The sequence below is a fragment of the Momordica charantia genome (genome assembly GCF_013281855.1).
Source record: "Momordica charantia cultivar OHB3-1 chromosome 1 unlocalized genomic scaffold, Mcharantia_2.0 BLBB01000001.1, whole genome shotgun sequence".
In the NCBI taxonomy this organism is placed as follows: Eukaryota; Viridiplantae; Streptophyta; class Magnoliopsida; order Cucurbitales; family Cucurbitaceae; genus Momordica; species Momordica charantia.
This window is the reverse complement of record NW_028275157.1, coordinates 18437768-18455050: the sequence shown is the minus strand read 5'-3', so window position 1 is coordinate 18455050 and position 17283 is coordinate 18437768. Positions and strand designations below refer to the sequence as shown.

The window sequence follows — 17283 nt, the reverse complement described above, 5'->3', positions numbered from 1 at the left end:
TGGCCAAATTGCCACCAAATTTAAGAAACATTTTGGTCCATATACTTTCATAAAATAATGATTTACGTATGGCTTCTAATGACATAAATGGTGGGATAGATGATTGAACTTTCCATATATTAAAAAATATGAAAGGTGTCTTGATCCCTGAGTTAATGGGAATATAGAGATTAAAATGTATTTTTTTTAACCTTATTATTTGATGGAAAAAACTTCATCGGGTTCAAAAGGAAGCTCTTCTGAATTCCTGGTAACCCAATAATATATAAACAAATATTTTTTTTTTATCTTACATAATTTTGTGTGATCCAATAATATATAGAATTGGACCACTCGTGAATTCAAGAAGAGCTTCCATCTAATCTTCGGGAGAAGTTTTATCCTTATTTTATCTTATTTTATTTGATTCGTGGCATTATTTTGTTCATATGCAGAAGCAAAAGTTACCTTTTTTTTTCTCTCTCTCGTCACTCTATTTATATAGGATGGGTAATAATAAATGGTATTTATTGCAGTGCCGTCTCAAGAAAAATAAATGTCATATTTTATCTCCTTTAAGAATTTCACAAAATAATGCTGGGTGTTTTGCAGTTTTATTTATGAATTCTTTGAACTTTTTTTTCCCTCAATATGAACATTGCCCGCATCTCCATACGCACTTCTAAAGATAGTTAGAAAAAATTATAACAAATATGGTTATCCTTGAGGCAAACTCTCAATTAGATTGACTGAATTAGTCATGTACTAAAAAAAGAAAAAAAAAGAGAGATTTGTCCAGAAAAGAGAAAAGAGAAAAAAATTTCTCCAATTAAATGGCTGGGAAGTTAGTTTAACTGGACTCTAATTGAGTCATTAGAAAATAGAAGAATCCTGGTAGGTACAACAACAACATGGCTCCATAACATAAAGTTCAACTTCTGTTATTTATACATGAATAATACACTTTGGCCATAAATAAATATCTACTATATTGATGTCTTGAGCTATGTATCATTTATTGTGCACCATCAATTTCTAAATGTCCCGGCAACCTTCCATTTCACTTATTTTAAAGTTAGAAGTTCAAATTATTATATTTATGTTTACTAAAATTGATATTAAATTATGTCTACCTACGCATATCACAATTATATATCTCAGATAAAAAAAATGGTAAATTTGAATTCTCGACGTGTTGTACTAAATCAGGAAAGGAAAAAAATTGGAGGTTAAAATTAAATTGTAACCATACGTTTGTTGAACTGAACGGAGAGAAAAATATAAAATTCTACAAATTTCATTATTTAATGCAGCAAGTAAAAATTGTTGGTGGGCCGAAAGTGAAGGTAGGAAGTAGCCCAATGACAGGTGGGAAATTACCTTTTTACTTACTTGGCCTTTACGAAAATAAATATTATATTAATCTATCTTGAAATTACCCTAGTTGTCCTCACAGCGTAAAATTTCCGTTCCTCGATTTATTTCGGCCGGTTGCCCAAATCATACGCATTGCAATCGGAACCAATCATATTTAAAAACTTTGATTTATTTCGGCCGTTTCTCGATTTATCAATGTTGTCATTTACTTATCTTTTAACTTGTTTAACTAATGTAAAATTTTGACCGCTATTGAGAAGTAAATACGATAGAAATAGAGTAGTAAAAAAGAGCAGATTGATTTCAAAATGCAGTGAAATTGATCAACTATAGAACATTGGGAGATGGGGAAGAAATGTGAAAATAGGTGTGGCAGCCATGGAAAATTGAACAATACTGCCAAAAAAAAGAGTCCCAAACAGATGAGATCTCCCAAATTTGGTTGAAAAAATGGGTTGGTCTCTGAGTGTTGGCGTTTCCACTTCAGAAAGCCCCAAAGGCATCGACGTGTAGAGACCAACTCCATCTCCTCTCCTGTCGTCTAACCCTTCGAAGTTCGCAACAAAATCCACATCTCGCTCTTCAAAGGATGCACGTGATCCCGGCCCCAGCTTTTTCCTTTTTATCATTTTCACAAATTCAATTATCATTGAATTTCTTATACTAAATCATTTATTTTAAAATTATTTCCAAACAGACTCTTATTTTCTAATTAAAAAAACTCAACCTACTTAAAAAAAAAACAAAAACAAAAAGGCTAAAACCTAAAATATCTATAAGAATTATAGATTAATTTTTGTCACGTTTGCTTTTAATAATAAGAGGACCGAATTTCGACTACAAATTAAGGCAATATAGCACCCACTAAAACTAATCAACGGCGTCTTAAACCGCTATCGAAGAAGATGATTAAGATGAGTAGGTGACTGTCGCTACGGAACAGCAATTTATATATTCATAAATATAATACTGAAAATGAGGTGGAAATTTGGCAGCTTATTTGGGAGTAGAAAAAATCAGATAGCTTTAGCAGTGTTCAAGTCTCACCAACCAACTCGTAACACCATCCCTCGCTACCAGACATACCTGACACATGCCCGTGAACCAGCCACGCTTAAACATATATCACCAGTAATTCCACCATTTTTTATTCCCAGTTTCAACTTTTAATAATAATATAACTCAAATTTTAAAATTTGATTTCTGAAATACTAATACAAATATGGTATTATTAACACAAAGTATACTCAAACGTCTTTTGAGTCCCAATAAAAAAATACCAATAAAAAGTAATTAAAATTCCAATGTTTAGGTCAGCAAAAATCCAAACTAATTCACTTTTGAATTCAAGTTGAGACTCGCACATACCTATAAATCAATTTACCTTAAATATTTATAGGTTGTAAATAATCAGATGTTGATCGTCCGTGATATCATCTTCAAAAATCATGGAGTGGAAAGCTGAACTTGGGAGGTGGGTGGCTAGAGTGCAGCGTCTTCGAACTCTTATGCTTCCAACACAACAATATATTGTTTGAACCTCCCTGGAGATTAGCTCTGAATGCACGACATGTGTTGGTGAACTTCCGACCAACTAACAACTTATATTTCTTAAATATTGGAGGTTCGTCAAATCTCTCCTCTCTTATTTTATCAATGACGATTTATACTATGTGTTTAAAATTTTTTAATTATGATTATATATAGTCTTTTTAATAAACAAATTAGCTAACGTTTTCATTGAACAAACTTTGATTCATTTGATACTGCATGACAAACAAATGGTTGAAATAAGAACTACTAAACGGTTGGATTTAATAATATGACATATGCAGTATACTCCTCTTAGAGCAAACACATTAATTATTTTTGATAGACTTGTCACACTAAGTTTGTCCATCTTTCCATTTCAATCGTAGAAAATTAGAGTTAATATTTGTTTAATAAACAAACACATCACATCATCCGTATTTTGACAATGATATCGCCCCAGAGCACTTGAGCATATGAAAAAAAAAAGATGAATTAAAATTCTAGAGACTTTTTAATAAGTGAGATTTCGTTTTCTATCATAATTTCGTTGATAACACTTTCCACCTTTGTTTAGTGCGCAAATTTTGAAAGTGAAAACAAATTTTTTTATTTTTAAAATTAACTTAAATTTAAAAAAACTGACAGAAGAAAACAAACTTAATTTAAAAAAACAGGCCATCAGAAACGAAACATCATAGTTATCTCTAGGGAATCAGATGGTTGTGATGAAAGGTGGGCAAACGGTAAAAACAAAAAATTGTAATTTAATAATATTAGCTCTTGGGTTTGTGGAGTTTTCTTGGGCAGAGAGAAAAAAAAGATAAGAAAAGAAAGTAATAAGAAATATGTTAATTAGTATTTGTATTTAGTAGGAGAAAGGGCGAGGGAAAGAGAGAGAGAAGAGAAAAAGCGGTTGTACACGTGATGGAAGAAAGGAGTAACTCCTCCAGTAGCAGAAGCAGTACCCCTTCCACGTTCCTTCAGAGCTGTCGCTAGGTCCTCTCCCGTTTTTGGCTTCACGCAATTATTCGCTCAACAACGCAACTACCCCACCCCCCACTCTCCGTTTTCAGTTCCCATTATTTCACTCCTCACTCCATTTTCTGACTCCTCCCAGGGAGAGAACTTTCTCAAAATGATCGCAATGGCGAAGCCGCTTTGGATCTTTGTGATTTTCTGTTTCTTCTATGGGCGGCTTTCCATGGCTGCTGCTGAGAAGAAGACTTACATAGTGCATGTGGCCAAGTACCGGATGCCGGACGCTTTCGACCACCACTTGCACTGGTACGACTCCTCGCTCAAGTCCGTCTCCGACACGGCGGAGATGATCTACGCTTACAACAACGTCGTTCATGGATTTTCCACCAGATTGACGCCGGAAGAAGCACGGCGGCTCGAGAGCCGACCGGAGATTCTAGCGGTCGTGCCTGAGATGAGATATGAACTTCATACCACTCGCACTCCTCAGTTTCTTGGACTTGACAAGAATGCAGATCTGTACCCTGAATCGAACTCGGCGTCGGAGGTGATTATTGGAGTCTTGGATACTGGAGTTTGGCCGGAGAGTAAGAGCTTCGACGATACCGGGCTCGGACCGGTGCCGAGTAGCTGGAAAGGGGAGTGCGAATCTGGCACGAATTTCACTGCGGCGAACTGTAACAGGAAGCTGATCGGTGCGAGATATTTCTCGAAGGGCTACGAGGCGACTCTCGGCCCGATCGATGAATCCAAGGAGTCGAGATCTCCGAGGGACGATGACGGCCATGGAACTCACACCTCAACCACCGCCGCCGGTTCTGTCGTGGAAAACGCGAGCCTGTTTGGATATGCCTCAGGCACCGCCCGCGGAATGGCCGCACGCGGAAGAGTCGCCGCCTACAAGGTTTGCTGGGCCGGCGGATGTTTCAGTTCCGATATCTTGGCTGCCATAGAGAAAGCAGTGGAGGACAATGTTAACGTCCTTTCCATGTCGCTCGGCGGTGGAATATCCGACTATTACAAGGACAGCGTTGCCACCGGAGCATTCGCCGCCATGGAGAAAGGAATCCTCATTTCTTGCTCCGCCGGAAATGCGGGCCCCAGCCCTTACAGCTTGTCAAATACGGCTCCGTGGATCACAACCGTTGGCGCCGGCACGTTAGATCGCGATTTCCCGGCCTACGTCAGTCTCGGCGACGGCAAAAACTTCTCCGGAGTTTCGCTCTATCGCGGCAAGCCGCTACAGGCGACTTTGTTGCCTTTTATTTACGCCGGCAATGCGAGCAACGCCAGTAATGGCAATCTGTGTATGACAGGTACTCTGATCCCTGAAAAAGTCGCCGGAAAAATCGTATTCTGTGACCGAGGTGTAAACCCTAGGGTACAGAAAGGGGCGGTCGTCAAAGCCGCCGGAGGAATCGGAATGGTACTGGCCAACACCGCCACAAACGGAGAGGAGCTGGTGGCCGACTCCCATCTACTGCCAGCCACGGCGGTGGGTCAGAAATCCGGCGACATTATAAGGAAATATCTTATCTCTGAACCAAATCCGACGGTGACTATCTTATTCGAAGGGACAAAATTGGGGATCGAACCGTCGCCGGTGGTGGCGGCGTTTAGCTCCAGAGGACCAAATTCGATCACTCCACAGGTTCTGAAGCCGGACATTATCGCCCCTGGTGTGAACATCTTAGCTGGATGGTCAAAAGCAGTGGGACCGAGCGGTTTAGCCATTGATGACAGACGAGTGGATTTCAACATCATTTCGGGCACCTCAATGTCCTGCCCCCATGTGAGCGGTCTCGCTGCCCTCGTTAAGGGGGCTCATCCCGACTGGAGCCCGGCGGCGATTCGATCGGCGTTGATGACGACCGCCTACACAGCCTACAAAAGCGGTCAAAAGCTCCAAGACCTCGCCACCGGAAAACCATCCACCCCATTCGATCACGGCGCCGGACATGTGGATCCCGTATCAGCCCTCAATCCGGGTCTTGTGTATGATCTGACGGTAGACGATTACCTGAACTTCCTCTGCGCACTGAACTACACATCGTCGCAGATCAACTCACTGGCGAGGAGAGATTTCACTTGCGACGCCGGGAAGAAGTACAGCGTGAACGATCTCAACTACCCTTCCTTCGCCGTCGTTTTCGAAGGCGCATTGAGCGGCCAAGGCGGTGGATCCACTGTGGTCAAGCACACAAGAACTCTTACAAATGTCGGCTCCCCAGGAACTTACAAAGTCTCAATCTCGTCGGAGACCAAGCTGGTTAAAATCTCGGTGGAGCCAGAATCTTTAAGCTTCACCAAAGCCAACGAGAAGAAATCGTACACAGTCACATTCACCACCGCGTCTGGTTCGGTGGCTCCGCCGAGTACGGAGGGGTTCGGTCGAATTGAGTGGTCGGACGGGAAGCACGTGGTGGGAAGTCCAATCGCGTTTAGTTGGTCGTAGAAAGAGGGAAATGAAGAAGATGGTTCTTTGAATTTCCATGGCTAACGGCCCAGAAGATGGGGTGGTATCGATTGGGCATGAAACTCGATAGCTAATGTAATATTTGTCGATTTCACAGCAAAGAAATGAAGCTGGATTTAGTGTTTTAACGTTTTGTTCTAAAAAAAAAAAGGAAAGGAAAAAAGAAAAAAAATTTGATAATAACAGAAAATTGCGTTTGATGCTTTTTTCCCCCCTCTATGTACAGTATTTGTAATTGCTTGTGTCTGATGCACTCACTTCAATTGCTGGGAAGAAAAAATAATGTTCAAGTTGTGTTACATTTCGCTCATCTTGTTCCATTTCTTCGTATTTTGTTTTACTTCTATTCTTTTCCAAATATATATTTGTCATAAAAGTTTTCATTTTAATGATTTAACATATTTCCGATGTCGATTTTAGGTTGAATTTGAGTATTTTTCTAAATAGGTCTGAGCATTATATGGCTGTGAAGCTCACTTCAAAATATCTCGGTCATCTCTCTCCACAATTACTTTCTAAAACTTGTAAAATTTATTTGATGTGAGATATTCAATTTTGTGGACTCGTTGCCCAGATTTGGGTTAAAGAAATATTAAATAACTATTTTAATGAATAGTATCATGTATCACATGGGCACCCGTGACTCGTGAGTCATGCCAGATTTAAAGGCTTCTATAATATATTAAAGAAGGCTACTATACCCTAAAACTAAAATCTCGACATCAACCATATTAAGTAAAAACCAGAACAGAAAAGAAAATTGGAGAACATAAAAACATAAATAAATAAAAAAAAACGAAAACATAACACAAAAAACAATAATGATAAGATTTTCAATAGTACAATTTAAATTGAAATTTATATCAACAATATATTTCCAATTATGAAAGGAACGAGGCAACAGAATACTTCGAAGGGCCCATACTTAGCCAGCCCACGGCATGTAAGCCCATGGGCTGCCAGATAAATTTAAAATCACACCGTCCACATCTAATTTGGAAGAAGTCTACGTGTGGCTGTGTAGACACGTGTAAGCAAGAAGCGCCACGAAATTACAGGTAAGTGACAGGTGTCAATACAGTAAGAGCTTCCAAATCGTATATAAAATGGAAAGCGTAAGCGAGAAAATAAAACAAAAAGCAAAAGCATACCGTGGTTGGGGAAAATGGATAAGCAGGGGGCGGGTCAGGCGCAGCAACAAGCGGAGAGGAAGAAGGAAGGGAAGGAGGAAAAATTGGAGGGCATTCCGATAGAGAGCAGCCCGTACGTGAATTACAAGGACTTGGAAGATTACAAGGACCAAGCCTATGGAACCCACGGCCATCTCCAGCCCAAGCCCACCCGCGGCGGCGGCGGTGGCGCCACCGACGCCCCCACCCTCTCCGGCGACGCTGCGTCCTCCGTGATCAACCGCCAAGGAGTACCCTGATTCTGAGACTGCAACTTCTTGATCAGACATATACTGCGATCAGTTCCTTTTTTTTTTTTTTTTTTCTCTTCTATATATATATATATATATTCCTTCCTTAATATAATGCGTTAGAATTAAATTGCACGAGACTCTGAATAATTAGTTTGGATCCAATTTTTTTTGTGGATTTTTTGGTACAACAACAGGAAACCAATTTCTATGGAGTCATATACTGAGTGAAAGGAAAAAAAAAAATAATTCTAAGTCTTTGGAAACTTTTTTTTTTTTTCAAAATTTTGCTTAGATTTAGATTTATTATTATTATTATTATTTTGGTTGTTGTTGAAGTCTTTATAACATTGGTGACATAAATGGGGTGTAAAATCATCTTTAAACTCTTTTATATATATTTTTTGAATTTAAAATAAGTTAGGTGGCAATGGTTTCTTCTTCGCTCTTTGTTTCCGCCTGTTTTATTAAAATTTAGATTTTTCATGGAATGTCGAGGGATTCGTGGGAGCACGTGGGCGTCAGGTTTCCATCTCATCCTATGGGAATTTGGGTAAAATATCAAATAAATATTTTTATATTTATAAATAAGGTACTGTATTAGTGACATTTTATTTATGTGGATGGAGAAATAAGAAAGATGATCGGTCTATTTGAATCATGGAGCCTCCCCAACCGTACAGACTTGTCATGGAGCCTCCCAACCGTCGGTATCCACTAGGTTGTGCCGTCCCTAGATTGAAAAATTAAGAGAGTAAAAATAGCAACGTGGACGATGATCAAAGCAAAAATTCTTCTACTATCGTTGAGTGGTGACTTTAGAATTCTTCTACCATCACTCTAAAGACTCGAAAGACACTTTGAGTGGTGACTTTAAAATTTTTCTACCATCACTCTTTGAAAAGAATCAATTATTTAAGTAATCAATGAAAATATGTACTTTTAAGTTTTAACACATATTTCAGAGTAGCTAAATTCTTACCATTTAGGTTAATATCACCTCCATCAGGCTTCATGGCCCGAGTCGTGTTCATCTTCCATTTTATAAAACCAATTGGGCCAGTTTTGAAAATGACAAACTTATAGGGTTGTTTCTGTAAGGGGGCCATGATAGTAAAATAGTAATCGGGGGGGGGGGGGGGGGGGGGGGGGGGGGGGGGGGGGGGGGGTGGGGATAAAATGGTGAATCAATAATCGTGCTTTTTCCATACGCATTATACTATTAGTTTACAGATCAATGGAAATATATCACTTCATGTAATTCATGCCCTAACATAAAATTTTAGTTATAAAAGTACATTAACCAATCCTCTCATTCTGACTACAATTCAAAATTTAATGTTAATAGAAAATCGAAATTTCCAAATTCAAGTATTATTATATATTATATAAAACTCTAGGCTTGGTAAAAAAAATGTATATTTCCTTAAAAGGGGCAAAATTGTATGTTTCATTTTCTAAAAAAATATAATACTTCCTTGAATATCAAAAAGGGTTAGAGATGAATCTTAAAAATTTTAAATTTTTGTACGGTTTTTTTTGAGAGACAGCTCCTTCATTCTATCTGGTACTTCCTTCCTTCTCCATTTCGCTTCGATTTCATAGAAATGTTGATGGAAGCATCGATAAAATGCTGATAGATAGTTTTCTAAAAATTAGATAAATTATAAAAATATAAAAATATTTAAATATTTAAATAAATATTTTTCTATTTTTTAACTTTTCATCATCGTCCTTTTGATATAATATTCTTGACTGGCTCCATTTCAATAGGAAAGAAACCTGTAACTCCTAATGCTGGACTTCAAGGAAGAAAGTAATAGGACGACCTCGACTTTTTCTAAATCCTATCAATATTAATATTATGTATATATTAGTTACATTTTGTTGATATTGTTTATATTTTGTAATATAGAAATGTCAAATTTATCTTTTATGTCGATGTCGAACCCATGAATACATGAAAATCGAAAAATGTCAACACGTGGATGGTATTATGTAACTTTATTGATTACATGTTCTCAAAAAAAAAAAAAAAAAAGGCCTTTGAAAGCAATTTGGTTCTTGTCATATGGAAGAGGAAGACAGCCAAAAAAGGTATAAGCCATATAAAAATAACATAAACATCTCTTTTCACATATCAGAAATGAGTTTATGAGATTAAATCCAAAGCCTAAAGTTCAAAGTGCTCTCTCTTTTGTCTGATTTCTTCTTCCCTTTTTGAGAATGCTCCACTAAATTCTCAAAGCTGATTTTCTGTGTCTCCTCCCTATCTTTTAGCTTCCAAAATATTTCACTTTTGGCAGAAAATTCTTCATTTTCCCTCAACCCCACTTCTGCATGCAACAAATTTTACTCATTTCTTATGAGAAAAAAGCCAGTTATCACAAATACAACAATTAATTAACAGCTCCCCCTCAACTGGCAATGCGCCAATTCCTCCCAACTTCTTCCCTCTTCCCCCTTTTTCTCACAATCAAAAGGCGCCATTTTTTGGGGTCCCATTGCACTTCTTTTAAGCTCCTTTTTAAAATTTTGTTTTTTTATAAATATTTTCTTGTTTGAATGATCTTGGATGTTCCACAGAATTCATTATTTAAATATCTAAATCAGAAATATATATCAATTCCCACCTTACAGTTATCAATTTCCTTTGCTTTTCAGTTCTTCCAAATGCTGCCCCTGCTTTATATTCTGTTTCCCTCTGCCTTTACATTCCATCTTCCTCTCTCTGCTTATTTCTTCTGTACTTGTTCAAAGAAATTCTTCTAATTCACTATTGTTTTTCCCTTCCCCTTCCCCTTCTTCACATGTTTCGGAAAAAGAATTAAACCATTTGGATTATTTCCTCACACTCTCTCTCTCTGAAAATTGGAGTTGAAAATGGCGATCAGAAACTGTGCCAAATTAGAAACATGGAGCGAAGGCGGGGTTTACATGGAGCAACCCGATCACGAAGACGAATCTTTGTCCTTATGCGATCTTCCCCTCAATTTAATTAAAGAAGACAATCCCAATTCTCTTTTCGAGAAAAAACCCAGAGCCGTCGAGACCGCCGCCGACGAAGAATTTGATTTCGGTTCTTTATGGGGTTTCAGTAATTCCGCCGCTCAGCCGCCGCCGGAAATGTGCTTGGCTGACGAGGTCATCTACCAGGGCCAGCTTCTGCCCGTTCGCCTCTCTGTAAGCTCCGACAACAGCTCCGCCGGATTATACCGCCGGCACGGCTCCGGCTCCGGGTCGGTCGGAAAATTCAGAAGCGTGAATAGCAGCGGAAGCAGTAGCAGTAGAAGAAGCCAGTGCTCTTCCTCGAGCATAACCAGCACCTCCGCCGCCCGAAACTCGCGTCCCAGAGTCACGAATTTATTCCACTCCCATCCAAGCCCTAAACCCCAAATTAAGGCGGCTCCGACCACGTTCCGCCAGGCGAGTACCGGCGGCCGGAGCCAGAAGTCCTCCACGTGGGATTTTTTCCGGCTGGGAGTAGCCAAAGCTCCCGGAATGGAACTGCAAGACCTCAAACACCGGAGCAGCACGAGGAGGAAGTCGTTCATTCCGACCAGCGGCGGCGGCGGGAGCAGCGATAAGGAGTTCACGATGAGACCGCGAGCAAGAATTTTGATAGAGACCAGGAAAAGTAGTGGGGGGATTCTGAGCGGAGTCGGGTGCAAGTGTTCGGTGGAGTCGACGGTGGCGCCGGAGCCGAAGAAGGCGGTGGTGGTCGTGAGGAGGAACGGGAGTAGCAACAAAATTACCGCGCAGGCGGCGACGGCGACGGCGACGGCGACGGCGATAAGGGAAAAGGCGATGAGAGAATTAAGGATGAAGAAGGTGGAAAAGGAAAAAGAGCAACAGGAAAAGTTAGCGTTGTCTCGTCATCGGACATTTGAATGGCTAAAGGAGCTCTCGCTCTCGCTCTCGCATGCAACCTTACCCTGTGACTGTGAGCCTAATTAGCCTTACATACCTACACCACTCCTACTCTCTCTCTCTCTCTCTCACTCTCTCACTCTCTCATCAACAATTACAATGCCACGCATGCTTCTAATTCTCTCTCTCTCTCTCTCTCTCCTCTATTTTTCGTTCTCTCACTTAATGATGCTAATGGTGAAGTCTTGTTTATGATTATGGATGGGTTAAGGACATAAACTTTTCTTTTTCTTTTGATGATTTAGGCTTTATAGTTTCAAAAAAAAAAAAATATACTTTGAAGTTATAAGATTTTCCATCTTGGGCTAATCTTATATATAGAATATGGTGGGATGAATGAAATGGACGAATTTTTTATGATGCTGTGGTCCAATTATATTCTCATTTGTATAGCTTGGTTACAATTATAAATTTTTAATTGTATAGGTTTATTCCTGAAGTAGACTGAATCATTATAATAATAAAAATGTTGCATGAGAGCTCAAACTTATTGGCCAAAAGTGTGTTTTTACTATACAATTGATATAAACGTGACTTCCTTGATAAGAGAGGTAAATAATTGTCCTTGTTGAACAAGGTTCAATACTCATCAAAACATTATTCGATAATTTAGTGGAATAAAATTTAATTATAATCATGAGATGTTACATCTATATGAGGTAAAAAGTAAGAGTTCACTTGTGATTATTGCATTCAATTCTTATCATTTGTTATATGTAATGTTATTTTAATCTCACTAAGTGGTTGTAAAGAGAGAAAAAAAAAATGCTCACCAAGTTAAGTTAACAATAATATTTTTGTGTGAGTTCTAAGTTAGAAAACAACTATGAGGTATCTTCTCCTCAAATGAAGGATTCGAGAAAGAACTCTCTCGTCCTTCGAGATCGAGTGTTTGTTGCCCTTCTCTCTTGAGAAGTAATGGATTAGGAAACCTTTCTAGTTCAAATTTGAAAGAAAGGAAAAGCGCCCTCCTACCTCCAAGGAAAAAGATAAAAATTTCCTTTCTTTCCTTGCTGCAAACAAAATATATAAAAAAAGGCCTTATAATATCATTTTAGATCCCCATTTTCCAGTTTTGACAAATTCAGAGTTATGTTATATTTTTCCAATTTCATAATTAGTCACCTAGAATAACTAAGACAATACACCCTACCGAACCAATTTCATAATTAGTCACATAGAATAACTAAGACAATACACCATACCAAAATGAAAACAAATCGATGAAGTGATTAACTTTTGTTTTTATAATGAGTACAACAACATGTGAGGGTAGGAGGGTGGGAGTCTGAACCCAATATCTTTTAATCAACAATAAATGTAACCAGTTGAATTATATTTAAATTGTGATGAAGGGATTAATTTTAGTAATGACAATCCTAATGATAATTCTAAAAAGACCCCTCTAAAACTAAAACTAACAAAACAATTTACTAATAATAGTTCAAATTAGAAACTTATCTGAGATGTTTCTATTCAAATGTCTCCAATTTAAAGAGAGAAAAGACAGCAATAAAAATAAAATAAAAAAGAGGAATAATAATGATTCATCGAAACATGAAAAGGCAAGCATTTAATTACCATATAGCCTAGTGTATATTACCCTATATCATATATAAAAGTAAAAAAAATGATTGACAACGGTGGCCCAGACTGATGGAGAGGTTGGGCGTGAGAGAGAGGTGTTGGGCATTGGCAATAGTGATGGCCATAATTAAAGTGTAATATTGAATATGCTTTATGGGTGAGAGAGCCAATGGAGAGTGGAATTGGACAATGCCATTGGATTGTTCTTCTACAGTCACACTGTTCTAAAATGTGTCTTTTAAAAGCAATTTTTGCAATCACTTATTTTCAGCAAGCTTTTGTAGGTAATTTTAGATGCAGCAGTTGGTTTCTAAACTTAAGGTCAGAAACTATATATGTGGTTTAAAATACATCCAACAAGAAGTTATGTAAAATTATTATCAAACACTAGCCAAACACAAAGTTTTGTGATCAAAACTGCACATTCAGAATTATAAGATCCAATAAATAAAAAACATAAAAAGGCTATCAACCTTGGATTAAAAATAAAAATTGAACCATATAGATAACAGGGAAGGTCTAGACAATATGTTAAAAAAAGGTTCCAGATGAGCATATATATAAATAACGGGGGAAATTGACATCCAACAAAAAGTTTGATCTCGTTGACTACATGTCTTTTGATATAGAACAAACTCTTTCTCAAATAACCCTGCTTTTCATTTGCACAGTATTTATTTTTGGATAATGTAGATAGTGAAACCAACTTGTCAAAGCATAGAAAATGGCAGAACGTTCAACAGTGGGACAAGTTTCTAACTTTCTAGTATAAAGAACCTCCACTAGGTGCAGCTTGGAGTGGCTAAATGAAGACTTCCAAAAAAAAATCAGTTTTTTGTTTTGTTTTTGTTTTTGTTTTTAGGTTGTGGTTTAGTTATGTGGGGGTAAAGTAAATATGAATGTTGACCACTCCATCAACATATGAAGCATGATGAAAACAAGTATATAGCAGAGCGAAACAATAAAATGTGGTCTCGTGGTCCTCAATGACTGAGTGGTTATGTTTCACACTCAAATTTGTTTAACGGCTGATAGCAACCTAGCAACCTTTTTACAGGCAATTTATCCCAAGCATACAATTTTTTGTTGTAATGACAGCAACACACTACTTAGCCTGAATCCACTTAACAGAGGCTCCGGTAAACCGTGAGCCTTGACTTATATTTAGCCCCAACACAAATGCACAGAAAGAGTCTAAGGAAGGATTCCACCAAAATCCAAGCTCCACGTAATGACTAATGACACGAAGCAAAAAAGTGCACACCAAGTATGGAACAATACACCTTGATCAACTCATATAGAAGAATTTACACCACTCTGTCCTTTGGTGTGGACAGGCTCATCACCATGCACAAGTTTCTATCTCCTAGACTTGGCTTAGTTTGAAGGATCCAAGTCTAGATCTCAAATCTCCCTTCCCAAATTTTGACAAAGGAGATCCCAATGTTCCGCCCCATCATTAGGTTAAAGAATTAGATGAAATTTAAAAAATGAGTACCACCAATATTCTTTATGTTCTTGTTGTAAAAACATGCATCAGATGCCAACATGAGACAATTTAATTCAAATGCAACCTACATTGCATGGATTCCATCCCCCTCTCTCTTTCCTGGTACGAAGTTACAAGACATGCAACACTTGTACCACAATTAGTTTCCCTTGATAAACTAATAAAAAGCTACTACCTGCAAACTAAATCATAGTATTGCAGTCCCCATTAAAGTTCAACGCTCATTGACTACATCTGAAATGTCCTGTATATTTCAGTCAACTTAAAAATATGATCATATTGCTCAATACAAATAACTTCTTTAAGGACACCTCATCTCACAGGGAAAAATTGTTTTCCTGGATCTCATGAATAGAACGGGCGGCCTTTCACGTTTTATAAATATTGTTTCACAATGGCAATTAGAAAGCAGTTAAATCTTGTATACGCCTAATCATAAATGCTAGCCTAGATAGAACCAACGAACCAGACTACCTTGAGATGAAGGCTTACAGAAATGATAAAAAATCCATCCATCTAGTGTTTTTCTTGATGCCATAAGCTCATTAAAAATCTTCAAGTTCAATAAGTAACAAAAACTATCTGAATCTCTGGCTCTCTTTTTATTTTTGTTCCAATCATCAACCTTAGGTCTCCCTGTAGAGATAACGTGGACATTTTTTCATTGAGTGTGAGACTAGTGGTGGTTGGTTTTTGAATTTTTGGTTTTCATTTTTGTAGCCTTCCAATTAGAGTTTCCTTCAACAAAAAATTTGTGCAACTATTCTATATCTTTTGTAGTCGTCGAGTGGCGTTCTTTATGCTGTCATGAGCTTGGGATACCTTGTCTTCCTACCCAGTTTTTGTACAATATTTCTCCAATACAAAGTATCCCATTGAAATAAAATAAAATCAAACTAAGATTGAAATACTCTTGTTGACAAGCTCAATAAGTAGAACATACGACTTGCAGAGGTCAAAATATAATCCAAAGCTTTTCTCAGGTGGATGGAGAGGATACTTGATTCCTTTACAGAGGATTAAGGCTAGCATCTTCAAAATTTCACGAGATGGGAACTACAAGTCATGACTTGGATACGCCACTAAATTTTAAACAATATACTAATTCAAACAATGAATGAAAATGAGGATATACAATGCTTAATGATGTCAGTTCCAGGGATATTTAATGGAAACTATGAACATATGACACAAATTCCGTTCCTAGTACCATTTCCCCTAAGGATGGTCTTCTGCAATACAACATTAAAGAGTACTCTTGACAGAACGTATCGAACTGTTGACAAAATAAACATCACTAGTCGTCAAATTCAAATGATCGACAAAAATTTACACAGAATCAAACACATACCTAGGGTTTTACAAAGCGCTGCATAACTTCTTCCCAATTTAATTGCCACAATACCGCCCAAAAACAACAATGATGCATTTATGCAAGAACTAATTGGCATACTCTGATTAAGTAATAAGAACTCAATTAATTGCTAAAAAAATTCAGTTCCCGGAATAAGAAACCACAAAATTCGAACATACAGTACCCAATGCCACTACAGATTCATAACTAATAAGCATGTCTTCAATACTATGTGAAAAGGGGAACCTGGCTCGTAAATCTTCCAATCAATCGTCATCGTCCCTCTTCTTTGGCTTCCTGTAATTTTCTTCGATGTGCTTGGCCACCACAAGCCCAGTATTGGCGAGCTTCCTAATGTTGGGAACATTGTAATTTTGAGCCACATAAATTCCAAGCACGGTTCCCGCTATGAAGGAGAAGCTACTTCTGATAAAGCCCATCGACGTCCTGTTCTTTTTCCGGAAACTGAAATTACCGGCAAATGGAAAGACGATCGGAACTGGGGTTTTTTGCACAGAAAAGATATAATTATAGGGCGCTCAATTAATCGCTCAGACACATACTTGTGCGCTCTCCCTCGTCGGCGGGCTCAACCTCTCCCACTAGGGTTTATCGCTTGCACTCGCCAATCGTCAATTTTTCCCTCCCGCTCGGCGTTGGCCGTCGATCACTCTGAGTCTCTCCCCCTCTGCCTCTCTCTATTTGTATTGGTGCGACTTGTGGAGGCTTTCTTGTTCTGCACGGACCAGATCGGATTTGCCGGGTCGTCTCCATAACAGCAATTTGTGGAAATTTCTAGGGCTTTTTTTTCTTTTATTTTTTTATTTAGTACAATTTCTAGCGTTTTTATGTAAAAGAAAAGCAAAAGAAAAAACTTTTGCAAAAGGGATAAAAGTTGGAATGGCCCCTTTTAATTGGACTAGTTTCAGCTGAATTAATTCAGAGTTTTTAGTAAACAAATTTCAATAATTTTTTAATGATAAAATACATTTTTAATCCTTCCAATTTTATTTGGTTTCTATTCAGACTCTTAGTTTTTCAAACTGTCATTTTTTATCTCTAAGATTTTAATTTAGTTCATTACTCGATATTTAAATTTTTAAATATTGAATTTGAATTGTAATTGATCCTCGAATAGT

The 17283-nt window shown here is 37.9% G+C and overlaps 4 protein-coding genes across 4 annotated transcripts; 3 read left to right on the top strand and 1 right to left on the bottom strand.

Annotated features, from left to right (window-relative positions):
- Positions 1-3802: 3802 nt before the first annotated feature.
- ARA12 (Subtilase family protein) lies at positions 3803-6653 on the top strand. Its single transcript, XM_022276781.2, has one exon. The coding sequence runs from the start codon at positions 4025-4027 to the stop codon at positions 6320-6322; it is 2298 nt and encodes a 765-aa protein (XP_022132473.2). The 5' UTR covers positions 3803-4024; the 3' UTR covers positions 6323-6653.
- An 808-nt stretch (positions 6654-7461) lies between these two features.
- Positions 7462-8336, top strand: LOC148213382 (uncharacterized). The gene has a single exon (XM_088125242.1). It carries the CDS (start codon positions 7509-7511, stop codon positions 7770-7772), a length of 264 nt encoding a protein of 87 aa, XP_087981368.1. The 5' UTR covers positions 7462-7508; the 3' UTR covers positions 7773-8336.
- Positions 8337-9861: 1525 nt separating this feature from the next.
- Positions 9862-11930, top strand: LOC148213381 (uncharacterized). Its single transcript, XM_088124938.1, has one exon. It carries the CDS (start codon positions 10647-10649, stop codon positions 11718-11720), a length of 1074 nt encoding a protein of 357 aa, XP_087981064.1. The 5' UTR covers positions 9862-10646; the 3' UTR covers positions 11721-11930.
- Positions 11931-16248: 4318 nt separating this feature from the next.
- Positions 16249-16934, bottom strand: LOC111005345 (uncharacterized). The gene is made up of 2 exons (XM_022276813.2): positions 16708-16934; positions 16249-16609 (listed from the first exon to the last, which is right to left on the bottom strand). Exon 2 carries the CDS (start codon positions 16582-16584, stop codon positions 16411-16413), a length of 174 nt encoding a protein of 57 aa, XP_022132505.1. The 5' UTR covers positions 16585-16609; positions 16708-16934; the 3' UTR covers positions 16249-16410.
- Positions 16935-17283: the final 349 nt, after the last annotated feature.

What these genes read in the sequence shown, in the direction of transcription:
- LOC148213382 (XM_088125242.1), top strand. Translation starts at nt 7,509, where the DNA reads ATGGATAAGCAGGGGGCGGGTCAGGCGCAGCAACAAGCGGAGAGGAAG.
- LOC148213381 (XM_088124938.1), top strand. Translation starts at nt 10,647, where the DNA reads ATGGCGATCAGAAACTGTGCCAAATTAGAAACATGGAGCGAAGGCGGG.
- LOC111005345 (XM_022276813.2), bottom strand. Translation starts at nt 16,584, where the DNA reads ATGGGCTTTATCAGAAGTAGCTTCTCCTTCATAGCGGGAACCGTGCTT.
- ARA12 (XM_022276781.2), top strand. Translation starts at nt 4,025, where the DNA reads ATGATCGCAATGGCGAAGCCGCTTTGGATCTTTGTGATTTTCTGTTTC.